The 19,765-nt window shown below is 40.3% G+C and overlaps 1 protein-coding gene across 7 annotated transcripts in view; it reads right to left on the reverse strand.

Annotated features, from left to right (window-relative positions):
- ttc3 (tetratricopeptide repeat domain 3) overlaps nt 1-19,765 on the reverse strand; it is a 138,508-nt gene that overhangs the window by 40,289 nt on the left and 78,454 nt on the right. For all 7 annotated transcript variants that reach the window (XM_063050404.1, XM_063050403.1, XM_063050402.1 and 4 more), the window contains 7 exons: nt 15,592-15,648; nt 9,100-9,182; nt 8,508-8,648; nt 6,167-7,103; nt 4,839-4,907; nt 2,645-2,794; nt 93-232 (listed from right to left, as the gene is read on the reverse strand). In XM_063050404.1, the coding sequence (XP_062906474.1) occupies nt 93-232; nt 2,645-2,794; nt 4,839-4,907; nt 6,167-7,103; nt 8,508-8,648; nt 9,100-9,182; nt 15,592-15,648 (1,577 nt within the window). The remainder of the gene's footprint in view (nt 1-92; nt 233-2,644; nt 2,795-4,838; nt 4,908-6,166; nt 7,104-8,507; nt 8,649-9,099; nt 9,183-15,591; nt 15,649-19,765) is intronic.

Consider the following 19,765-nt stretch of genomic DNA (forward strand, 5'->3'; position numbering starts at 1 on the left):
CTCGTTCACACAGATAAATCAGATGGATTCTTAGGACTTTAGGTCAGGAACATGCATTAACTCAGGTAAATCCTGATTCTAATTTTACTTACATTTGATTCAGTTCAGCAAGAGATTTAACTTCTGATTTGAGTTTTTTTAAGGTTTCATTATTTTCTCGCTTCTCCTGCTGATTCTTCTTAATTTCAGTCTCCAAGACATGGCGAACTGAGTCAAGCTCAGATTTTAATAGCTGCACAGACAGGATATACAATTTACCGAAGTTCCAACATGTTACCATTTCAGCATGCATGACAGATGAAGGAGAAATTCATTTCGTTTGCAGATTAACAACATTTTCACAGCCACATTCATGCTATTGCATGCATGGATGGATTTTTAAGAATTCAAGTGATAAAAGTGACAACAATTGACACAAATTCAGGAAGTATTGGAATTTTTCAGCAGATTGGTACTACCTATACAAAAACAGTAATAGCTTGAACAGGTGAAAAGCTTCAGGTTTGAAACAAGGGAAAGATATAATCAAAAGGAAGGTCTGTCGAAGGATGGAAGAATAAATGAGTACAGAAAGGCAAAATAGGATGGTAATGAAACAATTAAAGAAACAAAAGGCCTCGTCTGCAGGTTATGTGAAAGAGCTCTGCTGACTGCAAGCATAACTGAGCTGCCAACATTTTAACACAATTCACTGCCCTCAAATAACCTCACCATTCTCTGTTCAATAATGCACCAGTTAATCTCATCATAGATTAAAGGAACTGGTAACTAGTTATTCCTAGGGGCCAGCCTGAATTTCTTAATCCAGGGGTGGCCAACCTGTGAAATTCTCTGCTGTACAAGTTAATGGAGAACAAGTCAGGCAGGAGACTGAGTTAATCTTTGTTAATGTAATATGTTCAGGAATTTGGTGGTGTCAGAATTGGCAGATTTCCAGGCCTACTGTATGTAATTCCAATTCATACCCAAACCCACTTCTAAATTTACATTTCTTAAAAATTTAAGTGTCACAGCATAGTATAATAAACTTTTCAGGTGAATTTCAAGGGAGCGTTGGACACAGGGTCCCCTGAGAGCCCAAGGGAGTGCAGAACAGGCAGCACAGTAGCTTAGCAGTTAGTGAAATGCTATTACAGCACCAGCGACCCAGGTTCAATTCCGCTGTCCTCTGTAGGGAGTTTGTATATTTTCCCCCTTGGGCATGGGTCGCCTTCCACATTCCAAAGACATAAGGGTTAGCAAGTTAATTGGTCACATGGGTGTAATTGGGCAGTGCGGGCTCATTGGGCTGCAAGAGCCCATTACTGTGATGTATCTCTAAATCAGGGGTTCCCACCCTGGGGTCCATGGACCCTTTGCTTAATAGTATTAGTCCATGGCATAAAAAGGTTGGGTACCCCTGCCCTAGATAAATAGAACAGAACCCTCATGTATCTAAGGGAGCATGAAAATCAGTACTGGCTCAAACAGATTTCTGAACAACTGGATACTGGATTATCAGAGTTTTACAAGAGATATAATTAGGGTTGCCAACTGTCTCGTATTAGCCCGGACATCCCGTACATTAGGCTAAATTAGTTTGTCCCATACAGAACCGCCCTTGTCCCGTTATTTTCCCTGCTAAGGTAGAGCGTTCCTATGAAACCTTTTGTGCCGAAATGGCATAAAGCGAAGAAGCAATTACCATTAATTTATATGGGAAAAATTTTTGAGTGTTCCCAGACCCAAAAAATAACCTACCAAATCATACCAAATAACACAAAAAACCTAAAATAATACTAACATATAGTAAAAGCAGGAATGATATGATAAATGCACAGCCTATATAAAGTAGAAATAATGTATGTACAGTGTAGTTTCACTGAACAGAATTGCCAAAACCGACTTGTAGAAAAAAAATCAGTACGTAAGCGTACGCACACACAGGTGCCCGCACAAGGCTTCATGGTCATGGTAGTCTTTCTCGGGGTAAACACAAGTGTCTCGTATTTGACTGCTACTCTTGTCCCTTATTTGGGAGTGAGAAAGTTGGCAACCCTAGATATAATACTTCATGCCATATGGTTTAAGGGATGTGGGGACAGAGTATTGGGTTGTATGTTTAACCATAATCAAACTGAACAATGGAGCAGGCCTGAAGGACTAAGTGGCTCATTCCTCCTCCTATTTCTTTTTAATGTTTCCTCTTTATACTCTCTTCCTTCTCCGTTGCATGTTATGACTTATTATGGCCTTTGACTAAAAATATTAAATGTTTCTCTATCTACAGACGTGTTCCATATTCCTGATGAATATTTCCAGCATTTTTTGTTTTTATTTCAAATTCCTGCTGGAGTTTTCTTCTTTTGTATTAAAAGCAAATTGACTTTTCACATTAACTTTTCCAGCTGATGGTTTACTATCTATTTACACCACCCAAAAGTCATAATCTATCTGACAAGGATGACCCCAAATTTGGGGGTGAAACAATCTTTGAGGAGCACAGCATGCAGCAATATTTCAGATCTCAATTTTAAATTGACAGATTTCCCCCTTCTTTGAATGAATGAATAAGGTGCATGGAAAGAAAGGTACGTACATTTATTTAGAACACGAAACTGAGATAACTGCAAATAGGAAGGTATAAACACAGAATAACGTGTACCTCATTTTTTTGTATGAATTCAGACATCTTTTCCTCAAGAGCAGCAATTTCATTCTTGCTGCGATTTGCAAGCTGATTATATTTTTCTTCAGCTTCTTGTAGCTTTTGCTGGAGAACATTATGTTCTTTCTCAATCCTCAAAATATCACCCTATTGATGATACAAAGATGCAAATTATTAGATCTGATTTAAATTTATAAGATCTTGCAGCATTGGATCTTGTTCTGTATCATTAATAACTCGTTTGGTTTGGTACTGTGATGATTATATTGTATTAGCTCAGTTGCAGCTGCTCCACATTCAAATTGACTGATTTATTATCCCTCTCAAACCCATTTTCCTGCCTTCTCCCCATAATCTTTGATGCCATTACTAATCAACCTCCGCTTCAAATATACCCAATAGCTCGGCCTCCACAGCCATCTGTGGCAATGAATTTCACATATTTGGACCTTGGACTCTCTGACTAACAGACCCCAATCTGTTAAGTTAGACAACCTCTCCTCCTCCATTCTCACTCTGAATTCTCACCGTGCCTCAAGGCTGTGTGCTGAGCCCTCTTCTGTACTCCCTTTTCACCTATGACTATGTTCCTGTACACGGTTCTAACTCCATAATCAAGTTTGCAGATGACACCACAGTGGTTGGCCTGATCAGACGGGATGATGAGATGGCCTGCAGGGACGAGGTCCAGCACCTGGCCGCATGGTGTGCCGATAACAACTTGGCCCTTAATACCCAGAAGACCAAGGAAATTATTGTGGACTTCAGGTATGCTAGGAGCTACACTCACATCCCCATCTACATCAAAGGAGATGTAGCGGAGCGCGAATCAAGCTTCACATTTCGTGGTGTCCACATTTCCGATGATCTCACCTGGTCCCTGAACTCCTCCATCCTGATCAAAAAGGCGCAACAGCGCCTTTGTTTCCTGCGGAGCATTAAGAAAGCTCACCTCTGTCCCAGGATACTGACGGACTTTTACCGCTGTACCATTGAGAGCATACTCACTCACCTACTGCATCTCAGTGTGGTATGGCAATTGTCCCATATCAGACTGCAAAGCTCTCCAGTGGGTGGTGAAAACTGCCCAGTGGATTATCGGCACCCATTTACCCACCATTGAGAACATCTCCTGGGCAGGGGGAAAAGCATTATCAAGGGTGCATCTCACCCTAACCATGGACTTTTTACTCTCCTCCCATCCGGTAGGCGCTACAGGAGCCTCTGCTCCCGCACCAGCAGGCACAGGAAGAACTTCTTCCCTGAGGCTGTGACCCTGCTGAACCTCACATCACAGCGCTAAGCAGTATTGCACCCATATTGGACTGTCTCAGTACTTTTATATTTGTATACTGTAGCACTTACTTTTTATTCGCAGTTATTTTGTAAATACTACTATTCTTTTGCACTTCTGGTCAGATGCTAATTGCATTTCATCGTCTTTGTATCTGTACTCAGCACAATGACAATAAAGTTGAATCTAATCTAATATTCATCACTGTCTGGCTAAATTCCACCTCATCTAAATTCTAAAATTATGTTCCTCCATTCTGAGGCTGTGTCCTCTGCTCCTAGAGTTCTACACTACAGGAAACATCCACTTTATCTAGGCTTTTCAATATTTAATAGGTTTCAATGCGAACCTCCCCCATTCTCCTAAACTCTAGTGAGTACAAGTCAAAAACCATCAAACACTCCTCATACATTTACTCTTTCATTCTCTGAATCATTCCTATGAACCTCCTCTGGACCCTAATACCAGAAGATATTTTCTTAGATAAGGGGCCCAAAACTGTTCCCAATACTCCACATGTAGTCTGACCAATGCCTTATAAAGCCTCAGCTATACATCCTTCAGTGTTGGAAATGGTAGGTCAAGCCTCACTTCTGAAACCTGAGTACATAATCCAGATTTGTGTGCTGAACTAAGTGAAAACAAGAGCCTTGGAGGTGTCATTCTTAATATGGGATATTAAATAAAGATGGAGCTAAAATTGCAATTTGGAAATTAGGGGACTACTCTCAGATTCTATTCTTCATAACCAACATCAAAACAAAGATGGTCTTGTTTGGACATCTATAACATTAGTGTTCAATAAATTCAAGCTGGACACCTTGATCAAGAAGTAATTTACTGCTTGCAAGATTTGCTTTGGAAGAGAAAGGCACAATGTTTACATTCCTCATTTACCTGTTGATTTTCAAATGGCTGAAAAGGATCAGTATTGATATTGGTATTACATAAAGATTCCCGATGAACCTGCAATTAATCAAAATATACTTAGTAACTGATTTGGAGAAAAATCTCTTTGGTAAAACTTTCTATCTGAACACTGCCCGCTATAAATGGCCAAATTCCTTTCCAAAGCTCCAAAAATGCTGAAGTCCCTTACCTTCTCCAATCCTCCCTTGACTTACAGGATTGTAATAGACAAATATAGCACCATTGAAATCATATTTCCAAATTTAATGCATCACTGTTCCTGCTCTATTGAATCTTGCTGACCTGACGTGTCACCTTGCTTTGATAATAATTAGAAGTAGACGCCCCAGACATGAGATGAGAGGCTCTTGGTTTATTACTAGTTGGCTGGGAAGGCTATTGAAACTCAAAGTTTTCAAGACAAAGGGTCTCGGCCCGAAATGTCGACTGTACCTCTTCCTAGAGATGATGCCTGGCCTGCTGCGTTCACCAGCAACTTTTATGTGTTTTCATTCTTTGCTCATCATTAGCATTTGGAGCCAATCTTTGCCCCACAATATCAGAAGTATTCAAATGTTTTTTGGGACAAGATGTCCAAATTGTATGGAATTTTATTCTGTATTAATCTTGTTTGATGTTCTATTAGAACTTTCTGATAGATGTTTCTGATCAGTTCAATAGGTTTGCATTCTGCAATCCTGCCTATCTTCCTTCAGATATTTTAATTGTTTTACCAGATGGCATGATATTGTGACATCATCACTCCAATACTGAATTTACATTCTGCTGAATTCAGTTTTATTCTTCATCTCTAAGATAAATCAATAAAGAAAATCACACTTTAGTCTACAGTGATGATGATACTAATTACTTCTATTTCCACAAACATTTACAGGCAGCGAATACTAGCTCCCAAATATTTGCCGGATAGAAACTTTCCTCACATTGTCCCTCTACTGTATCTTTAACCCAAAATGTTAAATCAGTTTCACGATTCTTGAACCACTTCCTATTAGGAGTATCTGCTTATTTACCCATCAAGGTTAGAGGTCTAACATCAAGCATATATTGAAATGACCCATCGTTATTAAATGAAGTATAATCAATAAACTTTAAACAATTCCTACGACCTCTCAACCTCTAGTACAGATATGCAATGGTTTATTGTTAACATCTCCCTTTACGAAGGCTTCCTTGCGTCACCGAATGTAGATAGTTGTTTGAGTAATTTTTCTGTTTCCACGAACCATGTTCAATATTTTTAAACTATTTGAAGTTACATAATATACACAAAATCTACAAGTGTTCCTCCTTACCTGTACTCCAATGGTCCTTAGTAAAGGGCATTGTTTATTTTCAAGCTTTTTATTATAATTGTATTCCATATTCATCTTGTTTGATGCTCCAATCGAACTTTCTGTTGTAGTATTGCTGTGAGGCATCACCTTAAGCATGTTTACTCCTGTTGTATTAGTACTACCAGATGGAAGATCCATACTTTCCATTTCATTTATTATAGGATCACTCCCTCTATCAGGATTGAGAGAACGAAACTGATAATTATAATTAGTAGCTGGTAGATTTGATTGGCGTACGGAAAACGCTGGGACTGCTTGTGTTATATCAGTGTGCACAGTACTGGATGATGGATCACCACAGAAAGTTGGATCAAAAGCTGCTGTACATTCAGAAACACTCAAGTAATGATCAGTCATTGCATCACCAGTCTTCACATTATGATCTGATATGATGGCTGCTTTATAAATCTTTTGACTCACATCAGAATAAGGATTAATATGCATATATCCATCACCTGTTGAACTATTACCTCCCAGATCACTACTATAATGAAAATATTGATTATTTTGTGATTCGCTTGATGAACTTATATTTGATGTCAATATAGATGGATAGTACGATACTGGTTTAAATTCTTTTGCAGCAGGATTGAGATGAACTACTGGTCTTGAGCTTTCAACAGAAGTTTTAGCTGAGTTTATCTCTGATGTTTCCGTGCTTCTGGTCACTGCTTTATCATTTATGGCTGAACTCTCCACTTCTACTGCATGCTTCATGAGTCCAACCAAGTTCTTATTCAGCACAAATCGCAATGACTCCATAAGAAATGATTTCAAACCACCTGCGTTTTGCACCAGCTCTTGAGTCTCCGGTGGGAAGTTTTCAAACTCGTCAACCAACAACGGGTTGTCAATTTCCATTGGGCCATGTTCGCTCAGAATTTGGGCAAAGTAACTAGGAAAAATGAGAATGGTGTGGGGGAAAAAGACATTGTAACATTTGCCTTAAGTATTAATTTGGTTGTAACCGTGCAATAAACTGAAAATGCTGGAACTGAACAAAATGTCAATGGTCAAAGTATGGGTTATTTCAGGTGGGGCTCTGTCAGAGCTAATTTCTCATCTTAAGAGTTCTCATTTATTCCAATTACAATGTAGCAAGACTCTTTTAGTATCAACTGATTTAAGGCACATTTCCAGATTTTACACTTCTGTCTTGATTTCCAGCATTTTCTGTTTTCTCCCCCTTTACTACAATGTTAGTGCATTTCACCTCTGGATCTGCACTTGCTGGAATTCAGCAGGTTGAGGGGGGGACCTCATTGAAACCTTTTGAATGTTGAAAGGCCTAGACAGAGTAGATGTGGAAAGGATGTTTCCCCTGGTGAGAGAGTCTAGAACAAGGGCCCAGCCTCAGGATTAAGGGCTGTCCATTTAAAACAGAGAGGTGGAGAGATTTCTTTAGCCAGAGGGTGGTGAATTTGTGGGATTTGTTACCACATGTAATTGTGGAGGCTAGTCGTAGGGTATATATAAGGCAGAGGTTGATAGGTTCTTGATTGGACATGACATCAAAGGCTACCAGGGAAAAGGCTAGGGAATGGGCTTGAGTAAGGGAAAACGGATCAATCATGATTGAATGGTGGAACAGGTCTCGACAGGCCAAATAGCCTAATTCTGCTCTTATGTCTTATGATTTAATATTCTATATTCCCAAATGGTGATCAAGATTTCATCTCCATTAAGCAAGAGTGAGTGAACAGATTTTTAGAAAAGGATATGAAGCAAAGTGGATCAAAGGCAAATGAATGATCTTGAGGTATCATTAATCCAAGATCTGAAAGAATGGCAGCACACAACCTAAGAGTCTGAATGGCCTATTCCTGTTACAATTTGAATTTGTGCTCTTTCTCCTAGACTAAGAATATTTCCAGTTTAGACATTGACTGTATTTATTTATTTAGAGATACAGTGTGGTACAGGCCCTTCTGGCCCAATGAGCCCTGTTGCCCAACAACTCACTTGTTTGACCCTAGCCTCATCACAGGACAATTTCCAATGGCCAACTAACCTACTAACCAGTATGTCTTGTGACTGTAGGAGGAAACCAAAGCATCTGTAGGAAACTCACAGAGTCATACGGAGAACGTACAAACTCCTTAGAGACAGTGTCAGAATTGAACTCAGATCTCCGACACGCCGAGCTGTAATACCATCATACTAACCACAACTGTACCTGATGCAATTCTCAACTGAGCTAAAGAAAAAAGATTGCTTTACTTTTAAAATAGTACCTCTTCTTAGCAATTCAGTAATTGTCACCTCCATCTAAGCTGTGGTTAAATAAAATAATGCTTACTCATATAAACTTTCACGTGCTGGGTCTGGATTATTGTTGAGAAGTTGCTGATAATGACTACCATCTGAACTATCAATGTAGAAATCTTCAAAATTCTGATAATCTGGTACTGCAAAAAAATCCATGGAGTTCATGTGCACTCTATTGGAAAGAAACATTGGCACAGATTAATATACCAGCTACAGTGTCATTAGGATACAAGTAGAGAGAAATAATCAACACCAGTTCATTTTCAGCATCGTTTCTACAAAATCGAATGGTGAAATTCCACATTATATGCACTGGAAATATATATTTAAACCCACACCCCACAATCCTATGATCCACTTGTCCTTAACTACAATGTGCAATACAAGAATGACTGCACTGAAATTAGCTTCTGACATTCAATACAATTTACCTACATAGAAACAAATTTCAGAAATAGTGCCGAGAATTGCCATTTATGCGTTGCACGTATATCATACATGATTTATTCTAGTACTTTATTCTTGTACCAAATTTCTGGTGACAATCATGCTCTTTCAATCAGCTTGTGCTCATTCCTCAAGGTGCTATTTAAGTGCCTCAAAGGGAATTTGGGAATACTTACAGGTTGCTTTCATTTGAGTTTATTTCATCATCATCCTCCTCACGAGCTCCACTTCCAAACATCCCAGGCAGAAGGATCACAGACTGTGAATTTAAAAGGGTTCAGTGCTTCCATAAAGACAAAAACATCAAAAACCACATACAAACACCATTTCCAGAAAAGTTGGGATATTTTCCAAAATGCAATAAAAACAAAAATCTGTGATATGTTAATTCACGTGAACCTTTATTTAACTGACCAACTTAATTGTATTTTGTAAACATACACAAATTTAGAATTTGATGGCTGCAACACACTCAACAGAAGTTGGGACAGAGGCATGTTTACCATTGTGTTACATCACCTTTCCTCTTAGTAACACTTTTGAATTGTTTTGGAACTGAGGATACTAATTGTAGTAGATTTGCACTTGGAAATTTTGTCCATTCTTGCTTGATATAAGACTTCAGCCGCTCAACAGTCTGTGGTCTCCGTTATCTGATTCTCCTCTTCATGATGCGCCATACATTTTCAATAGGAGATAGATCTGGACTGGCAGCAGGCCAGTCAAGCACACGCACTCTGTGTCTACAAAGCCACGCTGTTGTAGTCCGTGCAGAATGTGGTCTGGCATAGTCCTGCTGAAATAAGCATGGACGTCCCGGGAAGAGACATCGCTTTGAAGGCAACATATGTCTCTCTAAAATCCTAATATATGCCTCAGAGTCAATGGTAACTTCACATACATGCAACTCACCCATGCCGTGGGCACTGATGCACCCCCATACCATCACAGATGCTGGTTTTTGCACCTTTCGTTGATAACAATCTGGATGGTCATTTTCATCTTTGGCACGGAGAACTGGATGCCTGTTTTTTCCGAAAACTAGCTGAAATGTGGACTCATCTGACCACAGCACACAGTTCCACAGTCTTTCGGTTCATCTGAGATGAGCTCGGGCCCAGAGAACTCGCCAGCGTTTCTGCATAGAGTTGATGTATGGCTTCCTCCTTGCGTAATACAGTTTCAAGTTGCATTTCTGGATGCAGCGACCGACTGTGTTGAGTGACAATGATTTTCCTAAGTACTCCCGAGCCCAGGTGGCTATAATTGTCACAGTAGCATGACTTTTCTGTGTACTTTTCAATCTTATTTTAACTCTGTCCCAACTTTTGTTGTGTTGCAGCCATCAAATTCTAAATTTGTGTATATTTACAAAATACAATTAAGTTGGTCAGTAAAACTATTGAAAATCTTTTCTTTGTACTTTTGTCAGTTAAATAAAGGTTCACGTGAATTAACATATCACAGATTTTTGTTTTTATTGCATTTTGGAAAATATCCCAACTTATCTGGAAATGGGGTTTGTAAATACAAACGTTACAACGATACAAATTTGTTTTTAAATAACATGAGAATTAGTAGTAGGTAATTTGCCCTGTGAACCCATTCTGCTCATATTGAAGAGCACAGCTGATCTACCTCAATGACACTTCCCCCACACTATCCCCATATCTTGTGTCTCTTAATCTGCAGCAATCTACCATCTCTGTTTTGAAGGAACTCAGTTTTCACAATGCTCTCAGTAAAGAATTCCAAAGATTCACCACCATCAGTCTCAGTTCTAATTGGTCATCAAGACTATGAGCACTGGATCGAGATTTGTTATCTAAAGGATGCATCCAGCCTGTAAAGCTTTGCAAAACCATTCCCACTGTCATTGAAATCTCTCATTCTGTTAATTCTAGATAATATGTGCCTATAATACTTAAACTTTCTTTATGTGGCAAGATCAAAATCAGATGCATCTGTATTAGCTAACTACAATGGCCAAAGCTGATGGGAAGGGAACACTAGCAAGGAAGACGGTGAAGCGTCAGTGGCAGGAGCTTTCTGGGAGTAATTCAGAAGATGCAGGATCACGTCAATCCTTAAGAATCAGCAGCATTCTAAAGAAAGGAGAGGGCATTTTGGCTGATGAGGGAAATCAAAGACAGCATGAAAGCAAAAGAGAGGGCATATAATATTGCAAAAATTAGGAGGTAGCTAGATGATAGGAAATTAAAAAAAATAGACAACAGAAGAAGGCAACTAAAAAGCAGTGAAGAGAAAAGATGAAATATGAAAATAAGATAGCTAGTAATTAAAACTGAATACAAAATGTTTCCTCAGATATATAAAGAGTAAAAGAAAGGATGAGGTAGACATTGGACCACTGGAAAATGACGCTGAAGCAGTAATGGGGAACCAAGAAAAAATAGATGAACTGAATGAATAAGTATTTTATATCAGTCTTCAGCGTGGAAGACACCAGCAACATGCCAGAAATTCAAGAGGATCATGGGCAGAAGTGAGTGTAGTTATTACTGCTAAGGAGAAGGTACTTGGGAAGATAAAAAGTCTTAAGGGAGATAAGTTACCAGGACCATAAAGATTACACCCAAGGGTTCTGAAAGAGGTATCTGAAGAGATTGTAGAGACATTAGTATTGATCTTTCATTGGTTACTAGAGTCAGGAATGGTTCCACCGGACTGGAAAATTGCAAATATTATTCTACTCTTTAAGAAGGGAGGGAGAGAAAACACAAGAAATTATAGACCAGTTAGTCTGACATCTGTGATTGTAAGCTTTTAGAGTCCACTATTAAGGATGAGGCTCCACAGTGCTTGGGAGCACACAATAAAATAGGCCGAAGTCAGCATGGCTTTGTAAAGAAGAAGAAGAAGAAGAAGAAGATCTTTATTGTCATTGTTGTGGAGCAATGAAACACAGTTTAGCAGCTCAACGTTTTGCAGCATGATAAAGAATATATACATAAAATAAACTCTAAAACCTCAGGAGTGCAGTCCAAAATTAATAACATATGGATGGGGGGGGGGGTAGGACTATTGCACACCTGCCATTCCTGAAAGTGTGATGCATTTAGCCGCCGCGGTCTTAGGAGGGGGCAGAAGGGAAGGGGGTGTTACACATTTCACTGCTTGTGGGTAGGAGCTGTTAAGGAGTCTCTTTGTTTTCGTCCTTAATGCTCTGTATCTCTTCCCAGAAGGTAGAGGGGAAAACAGGTGATGTCCAGGATGAGTGGGATCCTTTGTAATACAAGTAGCCTTCTTTTGAAGTCTGCCAGTATAAATGCCTCTGAGGGAGGGTAATGTTGTGCCAATAAAGTGGAGACCTTATCTTGCCTTACAAATTTGTTACTTTTTTGAGAAAATAATAAGTAGGATAGAGAAAGAAGAGTCAGTAGATGTTGCTTTTCTTGGGAGTTTCAAATGACCTTTAACAAGGTATAATGCACAAGGTTGTTAAACAAGGCAATTTTGGCTGATAAGGGGAGTCAAATTCAGCATGGTATTAGAGGAAAGGTACTAGCATGGAGAGAGGATTGGCTGACTAGCAGAAAGCAGAGTGGGAATAAAGGGGGCATTTCCCAGTTGGCTGCCGGTGACTAGCGGTGTTCCTCAGATGGTGGTGTTGGTGTTGGTACAAATGCCTCAGGACTCTCACCACCAGGTTCAAGAACAGTTACTACCCCTCAACCATCAGGCTCTTGAACAAAAGGAGATAACTATACTCATTCTATTTCTGATGTTCCCACAACCAATTGCTTCACTTTCAGGACTCTTTATCTTGTTATTTCATACTCATTATTTATTGCTATTTACTTACACTGCATTTGCACAGTTTGTTGTTTATTGATTCTGTTTAGTTACTGTTCTATAGATTTACTAACTATGCCCGCAGGAAAAAAAATCTCAGGGTTGTATGTGGTGACATGTAATACTCTGATAATAAAATTTTTACTTTGTACTTTACTTTGGGTCTGCCACTTTTTACTTTATGTGCTAATGATCTGGATGACAGAATTGATGGCTTTGTGGCCAAGGAATGCAAAGGTAAGTGGAGAGCGGTAGTGTTGACATAGCAGGGAGTCTGCAGAGAGACTAAGACACATTAGAAGAACGAGCAAAGAAATGTCAGATGTAAAATAATGTAGGGAAGTACAGAGACATGTACTTTGGTAAAAGGAATAAAGGCATAAACCCCCCAGTAAAGGCATAAACTCCCCATTTTCTAAATGGGGAGTAAATTCAGAAATCAGAGGTGCAAAGGGACTTGGGAGTCCTAGTGCACAATTCCTTAAAGGCCAACTTGCAAGTTAAGTCGGAAGTAAGAAAGGGAAACACAATTCTAACATTCATTTCAAGAGGACTAGAATTTAAAAGCAAGGATGTAGTGCTGAGGCTTTATAAGGCATTGGCCAGACTTCATTTTGAGAACTCTGAGCAGTTTATCTGAGAAGGGATGTTCTCAGTTAAGGGATTCCAAACATTGTAAGGGGTCCAGAGGATTTTTACGGGAATAATCTTGGGGATGAAAGGGTTACATATGAGGAATGTTTGATAGCTCTTGGACCTGTACTTGATGGAGATCGGAGGAACTGGAGAAGGGGACCTCATTGAAACCTGCTGAATATTGAAAAACCTGGACAGAATGGACGGGATGAGGATGTTCCATATGTTCCAATAGTGGGAGAGTCTATCATCAGAGGGCATAGTCTTGGAATAAAAGAACGTCCCTTTAGAACAGAGATGAGGAGGTACTTCTTTAGCTGGAGTGAGGTGAATCTGTGGAATTCATTACACCAGGCGGTGTAGAGGCCAAGTCAATGAATATACTTAAAGCAGAATAGTTAGATAGTTTATCGATTAGTAAGGGCATCAAAGGTTATTGGGTTACTGGAAGAAGGCAGGAGAATGGGATTGAGAAGAAATTATAAATCAGACTTAATTGAATGGTGGAGCATGCTCAAAAGGCCGAATGGCCTAATTCTGCTCCTACGTCTTACGGACTTACAATCACTAGAATCTATCTAATGAATCTTTGCTTCACTTCCTCCACAGTGTATATCCAGATTAAGAGAAATACTACGCAAAAATCCATGTATAGATTCACTAAAGCCCCATATGATTGTAGTAAGACAATTTTTACTACTCAATGCAAGACCTCTTACAAAGATTATATCTGGGATTAGGTCTCAAGGTACTTAAAGGCACATGATATAATTGGCTGTTGTCATCAAGGTTTCCTCAAGCGAAAATCTTGCCTGACAGATCTGTTGGAATTCTTTGAAGAAATAACAAGCAGGATAGACAAAGGAGAATCAGTTGATATTGTATATTTGGATTTTCAGAGAACTTTTGAAAAGCCTTCTCTAGTTGACTGCCAGTGTCTAGTGGAGTTCCACAGGGGCCTACGTTGAGACTGATTCTTTTTACGTTATATGTCAATGATGGATAATGTAATTGATGGTTAGTTGCAATGTTTGCAGATGATATGAAGATAGGTGGAGGGACAGGTAGTTTTGAGGAAGTAGAGAGGCTACAGAAGGTCTTAGACAGATTGGCAGAATAGGCAAAGAAATGTCAATTGGAATAGTGTCAGGAAGTGTATGGTCATGCATTACGGTAGAAGAAATGAAAGGATTGACTATTTTCTAAATGGAGAGAAAATACAAAACATCAGAGGTGCAAAGGGACTTGGGAGCCCTTGTGCAGTATTTCCTAAAGTTAATTTACAGGTTGAGTCTGTAGTGAGGAGGGCAAATGCAATGTTAGCATTCATTTCAAGAGGACTAGAATATAAAAGCAAGGATGTAAAGTTGAGACTTCATAAAGCACTGGTGAGGCCTTACTTGGAGTGTTGTGTGCAGTTTTGGGCTCCTTATCTTAGAAAGGATGCGCTGACTCTGGAGAGGGTTCAAAGGAGGTTCACAAAAATGATTCCAGGATTGAATGGCTTGTCATATGAAGAGCGTTTGATGGCTCTGGGCCTGTACTCACTGGAATCCAGAAGAACGAGGGTGACCTCATTGAAACCTATCAAATGGTGAAAGGCCTAGATAGTGTGGATGTGGAGAGGACATTTCCTATGACTAGAAGACACAGCCTCTGAATAGAGGGGCATCTTTTAGAACAGAGATGAGGAGGAATTTCTTTAGCCAGGGAGTGGTGAATCTGTGGAATTCTTTGCCACAGCAAGCTGTGGAGGCCAAGTCTTTATGCATACTTAAGGCACAAGTTGATAGATTCTTGACTGGTCAGGGCATGAAGGGATACGGGAAGAAGGCAGGAGCTTGGGGCCAAAAGGGAAATGGATCAGCCACACTGAAATAGCAAAGTAGACTCAATGGGCCAAATGGCCTAATTCTGCTCCTACATCTTATGGTCTTACAAAGGTGACCAACATACCATTTGCCTTCATAAGTATTTGCTGAAACCACAATGGTTTTCAGTGACTGGTCTACAAGAATCAAGCTGGAAGGAAAGTTGACAATCAAAACCTTGGGTTGAGACCCTTCATCTGGACTGAAAGAATAGTGGGAGGATAGCCAGTATAAAAAGCTGGCGGAGGCAGCTGGGAAAATAGAAAATCTTAGGCACATTCACATAAAGTTATCAAAACAAACCAGCAATGGTGAGATGGCCAACAACAATCAAAATGTACTAACCTTTGAATCCTTTGGCTTCTTTTTTCTGTTTCGAATTTTACTTTTAAGGCCAGTATTCTGCAAGGAAACCAAATAATCAATCAACATCTGGCATTAGAGTGCATTGAAATTAAGAATGGTCATCTCTCAAAGCACTAATCATTCTTATGGCATCTTTTAATGAACTGGGGCTCCAAAAGGTATAACACGTTTTGACAAAGAATTTTATATATCAAAAATACACGTGTTTATAAATTCCACTCGTTATTCCTAAGCATTAAGAACACCCCTTGCCCTATTTTATTAAAAACACGTGTCTTGGCATGATAAAATCCAGGGACTACTAGAAAGGAATACATTATGGCCATTGGATTTTGTGTCGCATCGCTAAGGTTGTATTATTCTTAATCATTAAAGGAACTCAGATAAAAGCAGAATTTGGAGACGTCTACATTTGCTTTGTTTATCTGCAGGTAGGACTGATGCTGCATTTGCCATACAGATTTTTAACTGTAACTGCATTGCAGAAAGGAGTACTCAGCCTCCCTTGCCTGATGTGAAAGAACCTTGCTAATATTGCTTAGTTATACCATTTTAAAGTACTACACTCAGTGGCCACTGAGTGTGTGTTTCTGATCTACCGCTGCTAAAGCCCATCCACTTCCAGGTTTGACATGTCGTGTATTCAGAGATGTTCTTCTGTGCACCACTGCTCTAACGCGTGGTTATTTGAGTTACTGCTGCCTTCCTGTCAGCTTGAACCAGTCTGCCCATTCTCCTCTGAGCTCTCCCATTAACAAAGTATTTTCGTCTATGGAACTACTGCTCACTAAATGCTTTTTGTTTTTCACATCATTCTCTGTAAACCCTAGAGAAGAAGTTCCAACCATTTTTATGCCACACACCCCTACCATTAACCGAGAGGTCCATGGACCCCTGGTTGGGAACCCCTACTCTAGAGACTGTTCTGCATGGAAATCCCAAGAGATCAGCAGTTTCTGAGATACTCAAAGCACTCTGTCCGGCACCAACAATCATTCCACGGTCAGAGTCATTGAGATCACATTTCTTCCCCATTTTTCTGTTTGGTCAGAAGAACAATTGAACCTCTTGCCCATGTCTGCATGCATAAAAGTGCTGAGTTGCTGCCACCAGATTGGCTGATTAGACATTTGCATTATTGAGTAGGTGTACAAGTGTATCTAATAATGTAGCCACTGAGCGTAGTCTACAACATAAAAGGCAATCCAAAATAGGAAAAAAATGATACAGTCTAGCTGGCCAATCTCACATCTGATGATAATTCTTCTAAAGTTTATAATTTTTATTCCAATACTAATCCAAATTACTGCAATTTGGGACATTACTTCACTTGATAGTCCATTTCTTTCACAACAATGCCATGAAGTATTTAAATTTAATTGGTCTGTTCACCTTCCTTCTTTCAAGATCAAGTATATGGATTTTAAACAAATCTATGTCTAAACTGAACACTTACAAAATGCTGGAGGAACTCAGCAGCATTCATTCAGCATTTTGTGTGTGTTGCTTGGATTTTCAGCATCTGCAGATTTTCTTTTGTCTATACTGAACACATTGATATTCATCTCAGCTTTGCTTTATTTTCTAAAATAAAAGGCTGTGTTAGTGATGCAAATGCACTTGAAGCTTCTGTGGTTCCAGAACACTGAAACGTATGATCTAAGTAGATTTATCAGTTTAGTTCTGAGGTAGATCGAGGCACGACTGTGCAAGCGCATGGACATCAGCGAGTTAGACCGGCAAGAAGGATTTAAAAGACAGTTTTTTCCTTAGTGATTTGATCGAGGCACGACTGCGCAAGTGTGTGGATGTCAATGAGTTAGACTGGTGGTAAGGATTTAATAGAAGACAGTGTTTTCCTCAGCGGTTTGACTGAGGCATGATTGTGCAAGCACGTGACATCAGCGAGTTAGACCAGTGGGAAGGATTTAAAAGAAGACAGATTTATAGAGTGTGTATCAGAGGAGCTGGCGACAGAGTAGAAAGGCTTTGGTTCAACGGGGCTCAGGCAATAACGGGTTGAGGAGAGGTAAGCTACTTGTGAGGAATACAAAGGATGTCTGTGAGGCTGTTGTTCTGTACTGGGTGTCAGATGTGGGCTGTCTGGTGACTCCCAGCCTCCTGGATGACCGCATCTGTGCCAGGAGTGTCAAGCTGCAGCTGCTTAGGGACCGGGTAAGAGAACGGGAGATGCAGCTCAATGACCTTTGTCTAGTCAGGGAAAGTGAAGAGGTAATGGAGAAGAGCTACAGGCAAGTAGTCATACTGGGGCCTCAGAAGACAGATAAGTGGGCAACAGTCAGGAAAGGGAAGGGCAAGAGTCAGATACTAGAGAGTACCCCTGTGGCTGTCCCCCTTAACAATAAGTACTCCTGTTTGAGTACTGTTGTAGGGGACGACCTATCTGGGGAAAGCAACAGTGGCCGCACCTCTGGCACAGAGTCTGGCCCTGTGGTTCAGAAGGGTAGGGAAAGGAAGAGGATGGCAGCAGTGATAGGGGACTCTATAGTTAGGAGATCAGACAGGTGATTCTGTGGATGCAGGAAAGAAACATGGATAGCAGTTTGCCTGCAAGGTGCCAGGGTCCCAGGGTCCAGGATGTTTCTGATCGCGTCCACGAAATCCTGAAGTGGGAAGGAGAACAGCCAGAGGTTGTGGTACATATTGGCACCAATGACATAGGTAGGAAAAAAGAGGAGGTCCTGAAAACAGACTACAGGGAGTTAAGGAAGTTGAGAAGCAGGACCTCAAAGGTAGTTTTCTTGGGATTACTTGCCTGTGTCATGCGACAGTGATAGAGTGAAGTGGAGGATAAGTGCGTGGCTGAGGGATTGGAGCAGGCGGCAGGGATTCAGATTTCTGGATCATTGGGACCACTTCTGGGGCAAGCGTGACCTGTACAAAAAGGACAGGTTGCACTTGAATCCCAGGGGGACCAGCATCCTGGCAGAGAGGTTTGCTAAGGCTATTGGGGAGAGTTTAAACTAGAAGTGCTGGGGGGTGGGAAAGAGACGGAGGAAGGGGTGGTTGGCTCAAAATGGAGAAAGCTTGTTGGCAGTGTGAGAGGGAGGAAAGGGATGCACTCAGATGATAGTTTGAGATGTGTCCAATTTAATGCAAGAAGCATTATGAACAAAGTGGATGAGCTTAGAGCGTGGATCAGTACTTGGAGCTATGATGTTGTGGCCATTACAGAGGCTTGGATGGCTCAAGGACAGGCGTGGTTACTTCGAGTGCCAGGCTTTAGATGTTTCAGAAAGGAGAGGGAGGGAGGCAAAAGAGGTGGGGGCGTGGTACTGCTGATCAGAGATAGTGTCATGGCTGCAGAAAAGGAGGAAGTCAAGTCATGGAGGGATTGTCTACTGAGTCTCTGTGGGTGGAAGTTAGGAATAGGAAGGGGTCAATAACTCTACTGGGTGCTTTTTTATAGACCACCCAATAGTAACAGAGACATCGAGGAGTAGATAGGGAGACAGATTCTGGAAAGGCGTTATAATAACAGGGTCATCATGGTGGGAGATGTTAATTTCTCAAATATTGATTGGCATCCTCCTAGACCAAGGGGTTTGGATGGGGTGGAGTTTGTTAGGTGTGTTCAGGAAGGTTTCCTGACACAATATGTAGATAAGCCTACAAGAGAAGAGGCTGTACTTGATCTGGTATTCGGAAATGAACCTGGTCAAGTGTCAAGTCTCTCAGTGGGAGAGCATTTTGGAGATAGTAATCACAGCGCTAAGCAGTATTGCACCCATATTGTACTGTCTCAATACTTTTATATTTGTGTGCTGTAGCACTTACTTTTTATTTGCAATTATTTTGTAAATAACACTATTCTTTAAATTGCTGGTCAGATGCTAACTGCATTTCATTGGCTTTGTATCTGTACTCGGCACAATGACAATAAAGTTGAATCTGATCTAATCTAATCTAATAATTCTATCTCCTTTACCATAACATGGGAGAGGGATAGTAAACAGACAAGTTAGGAAAGCGTTTAATTGGAGTAAGGTGAAATATGAAGCTATCAGGCAGGAACTTGGAAGTATAAATTGGGAGCAGATGCTGTCAGGGAAGTGTATGGCAGAAATGTGGTAAATGTTCAGTGGATATTTACATAGGTACGTTCCAATGAGACAGGGAAAGGATGGTAGGA

Source organism: Mobula hypostoma, chromosome 6 (assembly GCF_963921235.1).
Source record: "Mobula hypostoma chromosome 6, sMobHyp1.1, whole genome shotgun sequence".
Taxonomy (NCBI): domain Eukaryota; kingdom Metazoa; phylum Chordata; class Chondrichthyes; order Myliobatiformes; family Myliobatidae; genus Mobula; species Mobula hypostoma.